At 29.2% G+C, this 12,076-nt stretch overlaps 1 protein-coding gene and 1 non-coding gene across 3 annotated transcripts; both read right to left on the reverse strand.

Moving 5' to 3' along the window:
• Positions 1–3,995: 3,995 nt before the first annotated feature.
• TRNAK-UUU lies at positions 3,996–4,068 on the reverse strand. Its single transcript has one exon. It is a non-coding gene; the product is annotated as a tRNA-Lys (tRNA).
• Positions 4,069–5,937: 1,869 nt separating this feature from the next.
• LOC106776369 (upstream activation factor subunit spp27) lies at positions 5,938–10,618 on the reverse strand. 2 transcript variants are annotated; one of them, XM_014663806.2, is made up of 6 exons: positions 10,100–10,616; positions 8,810–8,927; positions 8,472–8,646; positions 7,975–8,034; positions 7,483–7,661; positions 5,938–6,337 (listed from the first exon to the last, which is right to left on the reverse strand). In XM_014663806.2, exons 1-6 carry the CDS (start codon positions 10,474–10,476, stop codon positions 6,212–6,214), a joined length of 1,035 nt encoding a protein of 344 aa, XP_014519292.1. In that variant the 5' UTR covers positions 10,477–10,616; the 3' UTR covers positions 5,938–6,211. The 2 variants fall into 2 exon arrangements, with proteins under 2 accessions (XP_014519292.1, XP_014519293.1); XM_014663807.2 differs by lacking the exon at positions 5,938–6,337 and adding an exon at positions 6,612–7,078 and having other exon boundaries at positions 10,100–10,618.
• Between the last annotated feature and the right edge of the window lie 1,458 nt (positions 10,619–12,076).

The following is a 12,076-nucleotide window of genomic DNA, read 5'->3' on the forward strand; positions in this document are numbered from 1 at the left end:
AAGTACAATAATCATTAAATACTGCAAATGCTGACAAAAACCTGCAATGCATAGAAAATGAGAAGAGAGAGAAAAAGAATTTAACACCGTTTGTCATTATTTAACGGAAGGGACTATTTTGACTCAAAAATTTAAAAGTAAGGACCAATTTCAAACACTTTTCTAAAAAGGGACTAAATTGAGATTTGTCAATCAAATTAGAGACAAAGTTGGGTATTAAACCTTAAAAATATATATATATATATTTATCAAAGTTTAATATCGCCCGTTGTTAGTATCTTAATGTAACTAATTAACTTCCCACTTTCTTAATGTAACTATTTAACTTGCCACGTGAAACTCGTTTAATAATTGTTGCTGTGGTTTTTTTATTTTATTTTATTGTGATCCATACGTTGATGGACAAAATCATTAAATAGATTATGCTTTTGAGATGCAGCTGTACTATGTTTTGCAATGGAGAGAAAAGAGGGGAGGTTGTCGCAAGTTCAATTCTAACATCAAACTCAACCACTAAAAAATATTTTAAAAATTTTAATGTAATGATATTAATTTTATGAAACTTATTAAATGAATTTTTTGATGTTATTTAAATTTTAAGATATTAAATAATGTAAATAATTCAAATATTATTTTAAAATATGTGATATATGAAAAAATTTAATACAGTTAAATTAAAATGTGTTTATATATTTTTAAAATTTAAAATAGAAATAACTTTAATTTTAAAATTTAGAAATTAAAAGAAAGATAAAATTAAAAGATTGGAAAACCGTGCGAAATGTTAGAGATAAGGATTGAAGAATGATGGAGTTTGGTTGGTGTAGTTGATGTTGTGTAAGGACAAAACACAATGAAGACAATGTGACCTTTCCTTTTTGCTCTCATATTCATTTCACCATATTCGTATTCACAGATGACAGAGGGGACGATGAAGGGGAGCCATTGCTTCTGCCTTCACTTTCTCCTATTTATATTATATTATTATCTTTTACTCGCGTGTTGATATTTGGAATTGTCTTATTAGGAAATAAAAATCTTGATAATTTGAATCGTTGGGATTGGCATCGGTGAACGGTGATAAGACAGATTCTTTGTCCTGTGAAATAGATCCGGATAGATATGATGCTAAATCTGATTTCATGTAAGACAGAGAGACTAGGGATATACATCATCATACCATGTAATCCACGATCCTTTCTATATAAGTGAAAACATTATCTTATACAACAATATTACACTAGCTGTCAAAACATAGTTCGATCCGATTCGGTCTATTACGGATTAGTCATTTAATAAGTCAATTCAAACTAGTTTATTTATTAGTAAGTTAAAAAAATATGAGTTTGACTGGACCCACCACAAATTGGTGGGTAAAAGGGTTAGTTCACTAGTCTATTTAATTACAATTTCTTTTAAATAAAAAAAATTACAAACTTTCTATATTCAAATTTAAACAAATTTCACTCTCGAAAAATGATCTTAAACTAAAGATAATTCAAAATAATAATAATAAGTACAATATAATCCAAATGTCATCTAAAAGCAAACCCAAAAAACATACAAATAAGTTTCTTATATACCATAAGTTTCATAAATAACAGAATAAAATTAGGTAGGTGGGTTGGCAGGCCAACCCGGTCCACCACAAGTTCAACCCGTATGAGCCAGATTTAAATGAGTCGGGTTAAAATCTAACCCGCATAAAAAAAATCAATTTTTTCAAATCCAATCTGACTCAAATCCGTGGTAGACCGGATTGACTCGCGGGTTATGACCCATTTTGACGACTCTATATTACACACCCTTCAAACTCAATTTTCATATTACTTTGTTTCTTTTTTCGCTCTAAATATTTAATTTAGTTTCAGTTAAAAAGTTAGAATAATAATAAGTTGTTTACCTTTTATAATCAAACACTAACATGTGACTTTTATTAACTCTTAAGGAAATATTTTACGTATATAAAATATAATTTCCACAAAAATTTAGAATTCACTTACATATTTGTAACTTATACTAAAATCTAAAAAGTTACATGCATATCTTTAATCTTCACAAACATTTGAAGATACGCATTCATATTTTTTTATCTTGCAAATGTCTAAAGAATTAAAACATTTTTTTAAATATTCATATGGAGTAAGACTCGTTACAAATTAATACTTTACTACTCTTGTGTTGGTCTATAATGATAATAATTTGATGTAGTCAAAATAGTTTAGCCCATCTATCTCATAAAACCTAACGTAAAAACTTTATTTTAACGTCATCTTCCTCTTGAATGTTTATTATTGCTCCAAAAACTATAGTTGGTAATTAAGTACAAAAATTTTCTTATTTAAAATATCTCTTTAATAATAGTTTTATTATAAAATGTACTTTTTTTATTGTTATTTGTTTTATTCGTTACATGATAAGTGTGTAACTTATAATAATATTTTCTTAGATAATTATTTCATTTGATATTTATTCTAATATCAACTTTTAGATTGAATATATTGTTTCAAATTGTAGGGTTGAGAATCATTCCACAATTTAGGTTACTTTATTTCATTATGAATATTGTTCTTTTTGTAAAACTCTGTTGTTTTTTGATTTTTCAAAGTCTGAACAGAAGAATATGTACATGTTAAATACACCTCGATGTTCGAGTCAGATTTAGTTATACCAATCGGTTATTGCAGTCAAGTCTTAAATGTTCAATTAATATAATCACTTACCTCCTTACCTTACATATGTATTTATATATTTCGAAGTAGACTTTTGGTTAATGTTAGTTTAATTAGGACCCAATGTCTTATAAGTATGTTTTGTCTTGTTAATCATGTTAAATTTGTGTTGATATCCTTAATATGTAAAGAACCGAATAGTTACCAATAGGGATAACAATTGATCGGTCCATGTTATTCTGATAATTTCTAAAAAACCGTGGTTATAGTTAACCGACTGATCACTTAAAAAAAATATTTGACCGAACAGTCTATATAGTACAAGTATTATCGAGTAAAAAAACTATAATTAATATTTAAAATGACACTATTTCTACTTAATGATAAATACATATACTTAGTTTTTTTTTTTATCACAAGCTTCTATTACCATCTTGTTATATTCATAACTTCACATAATTTGTCATAAAAAATCAAATCAAATAACATAAATGCCATGACATTGTCCGTTTAAATTTTTTTACGAGATTGTAAAGGTCTCACAAAAATTCTAGATCCCATAGTATAAAATTGTATATTTAGATTATATATCAATCACAATTTGTTAACCTTTAATAAATCTACAATTCTTTAAACTCATATAACCTTTTAGAGTCTAAATATAAAGAGTTTTATCAATCGTGTAAAGTTGATTCTCATAATGATTGAAAGCTGATATAATTACCAATTGAGAAGTAATACATTTGTAACGTTACTAATGCAACAAAAAATAATTGATTGCATCAATTTTTTTCATAATTTAAGTGGTATATAAAAACCTAATTTAGATTTTCTAATAAAAATGAGTACAAAAACATAATTTAACCTATATATATCATAACATAATAAAATATTATCCTCCATTTATCTTATTTTTTCAGTTAAGCTAATCAAACCAGATTAATATTCTGAACGGAAACTATTCTTTTAAGAATCTTTTATATTTAACCGGATTAGTATATGACATGTAAAGAGGATCTCTTAAGGAATAAATTAATATTTATTCTTTTTCTTGTTCATGTGTTTGTGCTGTACCACACAAAGTTATTCTTCATACAAGTTGAAATTACCGAATTTCATGAAAAGGAAAAGCTTTTAAATTATTCATTTGTTTTACAAAATTAGATAACACTTTTACTATGTTTTTCAACGTTATCTTGGCATCATGCTTTGGTAATTACAAATTAGCACACCTTTTATTCTCTAGATGAATATTAGCACAAGAAAAAATAAAATCTACAATAATTGTTTTTTTAAGAGATTTACGAAAAATAAATTGCTCTTCGCCGTCTGTGGGAATCGAACCCACGACCACGTGGTTAAAAGCCACGCGCTCTACCAGCTGAGCTAAGACGGCTTCTATTGTCAATAATAGTTGTATTATAAATATATTATAAAAGTACTTATAACTTTTACCATAAAGTCCTTATTATATTTTCTGTCTTATTTATCTCTTCACTTAAAACTAAATCTTGTATTAATTTTATTTCTGAAAGCATATTAGTTACTTCCTAAATCTTTTCAAAAGCAAGAATGTGTAATAAATTCTAAAGAATTTGTTGATAAAAAAAATTAATCAAGTTTAAAGATTTTGACAAATTTAGGTATTTATAACTTTCTTATAATTTATTAATCTATTAAATATATAAAACTTTTATATTTATTAATTCAGTCTTTCTTGTTAAATTTTTCTGTTGATTGAATAATATGTCTTTCATTATTTTTTTTCATATTGTTTGTTTATCTTCGTGTCATATATCTAACAAATGTGATGTTTTTTAATTAATATAAAAATAATATTTTAGTTAATGTATAAAAATAACCAATATTTATTGTTTTAATTGAAAATATATTAATAACAAGATATGCATGTATTTTTATAACTTTAAAAATATCATTATCTATGATCAAAATACTATTTTTTTACCATTAATAAAAATGAAATTATTTTTATTAACATATTTTTATTCGAAATAGTAAAAATTATTTATCATTTTATATTAACTGTAATATTATTTTATATTAATAAAAAATTTATATTAACCTTCTTAATAAGTAGAAACAAGATAATGGAGTAAAATACTAACTAAACAACAACCGTTTAAGTCAGTTAACTAAAAATAACTAAAACTTAATTGAGAATTCTATTACTGATAAAAAAATATTCTTCCACTTCATACAAAATTGCAAGCAACGCAAAGCAATTTCTTTATTATTTAATACTTATGTTGATTTTTTTTTTGAAAAAAGATTAATTAATTAAACTGAATGAGTAAAGAAAATGATGAACAATATAACTTTAATAATCTGTCATACTTAATTGCTTTCGAAAAAAAAATTATAAAATAAATCAATACGTTTTCGAAAATACCAAAACAAAGGACTTCGTTTTTAATAAAAAGAGAAGAATATACATATTTGACTTAATGGTAAAAATAGAAAACATGATGGATTGGTCGTGAATGTGAATTATTACTGAAATAATCTAGTAAGATAAATTTAAGTATTTTTTTATTAATTTAAAAAATATAAGATCATGAGATTAATATAAAATATATTACAATTAATATAGTTTCACCAATAGTGATGACTAGAGAATTCGTTATTTATCATAGGTAATCATGTGAAAGTCATTAAAAAACATAAATACCTTATTATAAAAAATGTTTTCAATGAGAGTCATAAAAAGTTATTCATTCTTTTACATGTAATAAAAATCTAATTGAAAATGTCCAAATTTATCATAAACTTAAAATTTAATTAAGTCTTATGATGATGGTTAAATATGTAATAAGAATTTAAAATAATCCCCACGTGTCGATTATGAAAATAACATTTTACATATCTTTCATCGCTTTTAAAGATAAAATAGTTTATAATTTATTTTAAAAACAAAACACAATTTTTTATATTAATTTAAAAACAAAAACATATTTAACTCTTATAATACCAATTCATCAAAAAGTAAATCATATTAAACTGTGAGTAGTTTTTTTTTTTGGAAAATTTTCCTTTTACGAAAGTAATCATAACATTAGTCATTCAGAAACAAAAACACGGGACTAAAATCATAGTTCAGTGGACTAAACCTTCCCTAGCTTGTTGAATTTGAGTGGTTGAGTAAACAAAACCAAAATCCAGATTTTAGCTCGATAGAATTGCAATTACTTTTGCTATCTTCATATAAAATTAGTATTGTTTCTTAATATTTGCCAAAATTGTCAAGTAGAATATGATGCCAACATTCTCCTTGCATCTTCAGGAACCAAATATACAAAAAATTTCAACTGCCAAAGTAGCAAAACTAGGATAATTTAAAACAAAAAGGTCACAACATGAAAATCTTCGAGAAAAAATTACTGAAAATCTGTCATTTTACAAATTTCTATCCCTTCTGCTGGCATGCCAACAGGACACAAAGGAAACCTTCTTAAGAAACTAACATGATAAACAAAATTCCCCAATCATCCCATGCTTGACTGTAACAATGTACAAGCAACTCACTGCTGTGTCTTTATAAAATGTGGTGCCAGCAGTTTTGTAACTGTGAAGCCATTGAAGGAGTCAACGTCAAAGAGTTCTTTCAGCTTCTCGTCACATATTATTTGCCTCTTGTTAGAAGGATCCTTGACAAAACAATCAGAATTCAGAAATTTAACTGGTGTTCAGCAAATGAGAACAACACATAACACAGCCACACATAAAGTTCAGAAACAAAGCTTAAGGGTAGCCAGTATTGTCCCTGCTTTAAGCTCAAACACATGGGGCTCTTGCATGAAGGGTGAACAGTAACAACGAGTTTTCACCAATTAGCAGTGTAAGCCTATTAGGAGGTTTGATGACGGATAAACTCATTAAAAAATGAACTCAATTTATAATTAAGAAAAATAATCACAAAAATTAAAAAAACGTGAACAATCTTTTCATCAATTTCAATTTTTAGCCTCTTACAATTTCTGTTCGTACATTAGATGATAATAAATGACTGTCTATGGAAGGTTGAAAATCTAATACGAGACACATCGTATTAGAGGATCAAAAATAAGTTTAGAGGAAACATGTGAAGATTCACAAAACATTTAAACATTATGCTGATTTGTGGTCCACTAAATTCCATCCGTTCCATTTTCACTCCAAGCATGCCCATCAAACAAATTATGTTCTACAACTTTCAGCATATACAATGGGAATGTATTTTAAGCCGGTAGACAAAATATACTGTGAAAAAGGATATATTGGTTAATAATGAGGAAGTTACATAAGAAGAGTAGTAATAAAGTTAGATAGCACCAATTTTCTCGGTCAAGAGGGGTTGGAAGCTAACTTCAAAAGTTGGTGCGGTCAGCAGATATGGAAAGAGAACCCATCTGTCAGTAAAGTCAAAGGTTGGTGTGGTCAAAGAACCAATGGATGTGCTTGTGGGGAGTTAGGATATTTTATGACTGCGTTTAAAGCTAACTTCAAACAGAACTGCATACATCAGAAAATACGACCACATACAAAAAAAACCCATTTATAATCTGAATGGTGCATTCCTTGAGGTGCACTATCTAAAATTGCTATAATAAGAGCTGTAACGTAGTTGATAGATATTTTTCTTATTTGAGCAAAAAGTATAGTAGGTTGAATTGAACACAACTTCTCAAGCTTTACACGTAGCTATTATCACCAATGTAGGGAAACAATTCAGAGCTTTATTCAAGCAATATACATATACACGTGCATGCATAAATATGGCACTGGCACAGGACAAATTAGAACAATGACAAACCTGAAGGTTGTTTCCTTTAATGTAATCCCACATTCTTTTTATAACATCAGTTCTTGATAACTCACTTTCTCCGGTACCAAGGAAGTTTACAAGGGCATCTGATAGCTGAAGAGGGGCAAGAAAACCTGATTTCCCTGCTCCCTTCTGCCGTTTTTCCTTTCTTTTTGGCTCATCCGAATCTGTCATGGAGGTAGGTTATACAGGGAGTATATTGTAAGTAAAAACTATTACCACATTTTGTGAATTGCCCTAAGACAAATTCATTTCAACCCGTTATCGTTGGCTCAAATGATTTCTAATATAGATACTTTAGCAAATTATTTCTCTCTCTTTTTTTCAATAAATTAAAAAGGAATATTATGAACAATGAAAATATAAATAAAAACATGTAAACAGAGATAAAATATGCAGGGGAAACAGTTTATAAATGCCAAGAGACTGTGATGGGATTGACAAATAATATAGAACATTAACAGAGTTAATTATTTATACCATCATCTCTCTCTTGCTTCTTATTCTTCTTCTCCTTTGGTGTGGACTTCACCTGGACAACTATATCAAGAGAAGCAATTTAAACAATATCTTTTCAGGTAATATACAAAATATTGACCAAACGAATGAAACAGGGAAGCAAAAGTCTGGAGTATCATCAAATACAAGTTAACAATCAGCACAGTGGATAAAGGTTTTCTTTCAGAATAAAAACATGCAAAGGGATTTGGTGCACAAAACAGTCGTTTGATTTTATATGCCTAATAACGGGTACCCAAAAATATATATATTTGACAATAAACCATATAGAAGAAAACTTGGACAATATCAAGGCGTTAGAATCCCAAGTCACAATAAGGTCACGTGGAGGAACTAAAAGAAGATTGAGTTTTTGGTCTAAAAAATACGATGAAAAACAACAATCTAAAAGAGTATTCAACATCCTATTTGGAAATAACATAATTATAATAAGAAAAGGTAAGGTTGTAGGAGCATACCATCATCGGAGTCCAACGGCCAGATATGCTTCGACAATGCTTTATTCATTTGGAACATGTTGATGGAGTTGACATTAAAAAGGGCCCGCATTCTATCATCGCAAATTATATTCCGTCTATTATTTGGGTCTTGCAAATTTCTCTCCCTAATATAGGCCCATATTTGCTTAACAACCTAAGGGCAACATAATAAATAGACGCTATAAGGCCAGAAACAGAATAACATCATAAACGCACTTTTAAAGAAATTGTAGCTAACCTTGATCTGTAGTAGTAGAGTAGTCTATCTTAACTACCAATTTTTTTCACCAAAAACTGAGAAGAAAGAGAATATATACCTCAGTCCTGGCCATTTCTGGAGCACCCATGAATTCCTGAAGTTGTGGAGACAGGCTACACAATTTGCAAAATCCACCACCTCTTTTCTTTGCTACCTCATCACCTAACTTGTTAGATCTGAAACAAAAGATGAAAAGAAGCTGTTAAATTAAGGGCATTGTCCACAGAAAATATTAAAATTTAGGTAGTATCACATATTTTATGTAGCCATACCAACGGTATTTGTATAATGTAGCATCATAATTAGAATCAAAATCTCGATACTTGTATGAAACTTTTTTTTTTAAATGGTTTGTTGTTGTGGCTTCAGTACTGCACAAATTAGTCGTTGCTTGCAGATAATACTCCAAAAAACACACAACTGCATTTTGAGTGTGCATTTTTTACTTTTGGATATAGTGACACCAGCATTCAATCACATTTGTTCAAAAAAAAATTGGTGGACAGGAAATGTGTTAATATAATAAATAAATAATAAAGCTTTTATGATTTGTTTTTAATTCATAGATTAGGGAAGGGAAAGAATTTGACTAGAGATTGTACAACTTTTAAGGCCACCTTTGGATCCATTATACTGCCAGCAATCATTCAATTGTAAGAGTATCGGCATTTCACTCCAAAGATCCAATCATAGTAACGATAAACAAAAGTGACTAACTACACATTAAGTAAGTGTGGAACATGCATTGTGTAATCACAAGTTTTCGTTGCTAAATCAACTGTCTAGATTCAACGAAACGAGTCAGATGACAGAAAACTTCTCTTAAAAAATGCAGAGAGACAAAAAAAAATTAAAATTTGATCAGTCATCAGCCACTGACATTACCGCACAAGAAAGCATGCTTAAGGAAACTAAATTGCTAGGTAAAGCAAAGAATCAGATGCATATAAGTGCATAAAAAAACTAAAACTGGACACTTTTTATTCATTTTAAACATGCAAGGCAAGTAACCTAGTCACTGACTTGAAAAACACACAAATTTTATAGAGAGCAACGTAGCATAGTCTGGGAGTGGACCCCAATTGTTCAAAATAACTGAAAGCCATGTGCCTGTGACTATGTGACATCACAAAATAATCAAATTTCATAAAGAAAAAAAAATGGGGGGGGGGGGGGGGGGGGCAAACACCCCAAAAAAATTAACATCCAGCAGTGACGCCATTGATTGCAAATAGCAGGAAATCTACGCTCCCAATCAAATTCGATGTATCGTCACACGGATAATCAGAAGAATTGAAAGAAAAACACACGCAATGTTTGTTTTTAATCGGAGGCAAAACAGACTAACCGTCCTTTATTCTTCTTGGCATTTTTGGCATGCTTAGGTTTATCTCGTTCCTCTTCGTCGTTATCGTCGTCTTCTTCCGATTCTTCCTTGGAATCGGATGATTCACTTTGCTCGGGATTATTAAGGGCATCTTCCTCTTCTTCCTCTCCCTCGTCTTTTGGTACGTCGTCGTCTTGTTGTTGTTGCTGTTGCGGTTGGTTGTGCTCAGTCTGGAGGAACAAGTCGACTTGTTCCCTGATGAATGCCTTGCGGTGGGATAAATCAATACCGAAATCAGCCTCCAACTGGCGGCGGACGGTGGCGGTGGTGGTGGTGTTGAGGTCGGAACTCCGGAGGAACTCGCGGAGGCGGCCGATGAGTTCGGATTCGGAGACCATGGATGGAAGTTTACCAAACCAAAACCAACCCTTCTTCGAATGCACGAGTTGGGTTGCAGCGGGTCACTCACCTTAAGACTCAGTCTCTGCATAAAAGAAAAGGGAAATACCTCACCCGGAGACACAAGTGGAAATAAGAAATATATGAAGAATAAAAATAAAAATAAAAATATAAAATACAAAATCTCTATTTCTCGTTACTCGTTAAGAAATACGGTGGAAGCAGTTGCGACTTGCCAGCGCCACACGTGCCCCGTCGTCCTTACTATTTATTAAATTATTAAATTAAATTTATTACAAGCACCAAATAAAAATTAAGTAACATCTAACATTTAAGAAATAAATATAAAAATATTACTAATGATAGATACTTTCTTCACACATAACCGTAAATAACAAAAGATCTAAATTCAAATGTAAATTAGTTTAACTAGTTTCACCTTAATTAATAAATGTGTTTTAAATTTAAATTTTACTCCGATTATCCTTTCTTTCTTATATTTCGTGATGTCAAAATGATCTCTAGTCAATTTGAATTGGAAAAAAAATTATATATGAATTAATTGAATCGGTTGATATTTTTATATTTACATTTTCAATTATTAAATTTATAATAGTATCTAAAAAATAAATAATTATTTTGATTATATTGTTGATGAGTGAATTGGGTTATAAAATTTTTAACATTTTTTAATTTAATGCGTGTTAGGTCCAGTTTTGACACCCAGCTTACAGAATAAAATGGAATTTAGGTTGGGCCTCTAAAATGAACCACTGGAGTCAAAGTCACCCATGTTAAAGAAACAAACAAATATTAGAAATATATGTAACGGTTAAATTGTTTAAAGAGAAAATATAATGTCTTTAATCTACTGAAAGGCGCAGTGTGACGTGAGGGAAGAAAAAGGTTTTGAAAAAAAAATGAAAAAGAAAAGTATAAGATACAGAAGCACGAGGAGGATGGTAGAAAAAGAATTTTGTTTAAATTTTTTTATTTTTCATCTCTTATATTTTTTAAATTCTAAATTAATTAAAAAGAAAAAATGGAAGTTATAAATGAGGTTCCAAATAATTTTTCAAATTTTTAAAGACTTTTTCTTTCTCATGTTAAATTTTAGGAAGCCATAAGTTCGTATAAGAATAAATAAATTCATGTTAAATATATTTGATAATCTATGCTGATATTTTAAATATTATTAATCATTTAAATTTTTATTAAATCAAATACAAATAATAATAAAAATATGAAGTTTATTATTAATGTTGTATGATTTGATTATTTCGAGGAGACAAGATCGATCACCTAAAAAAAAGGTAAGCTTAAGAAAAATAAATAGAGAGTAACAGAGATCAAAGTGAATAAGATGTGAGAGATAGGTTTCATCAAGAAAATGAAATACACTATATGGCTTGCCAATGTAGTGTTGATGAAAAAAATCAAGCGGTTAATAAAGAATATGTACAAATTTCACCAATCTAAATAAGGTATGCCTAAAAGACGTGTATCCACTTCTCAATATCGATCAGCTAGTTGACCGTGTATCCGACCATTAGATGTTTAACTTCTTGAATGCATAATCAGGATATGACCAAATATCAA

The sequence above is a fragment of the Vigna radiata genome, chromosome 11 (assembly GCF_000741045.1).
Source record: "Vigna radiata var. radiata cultivar VC1973A chromosome 11, Vradiata_ver6, whole genome shotgun sequence".
In the NCBI taxonomy this organism is placed as follows: domain Eukaryota; kingdom Viridiplantae; phylum Streptophyta; class Magnoliopsida; order Fabales; family Fabaceae; genus Vigna; species Vigna radiata.

Coding starts and splice junctions, on each gene's coding strand:
- LOC106776369 (XM_014663806.2), bottom strand. CDS start 10,476: ATGGTCTCCGAATCCGAACTCATCGGCCGCCTCCGCGAGTTCCTCCGG. Junction 8,647..8,809: donor CAGAAATGGCCAGGACTGAG/GTATATATTCTC, acceptor TGTTGCCCTTAG/GTTGTTAAGCAAATATGGGC. Junction 7,662..7,974: donor GAAGCAAGAGAGAGATGATG/GTATAAATAATT, acceptor CCTCCATGACAG/ATTCGGATGAGCCAAAAAGA.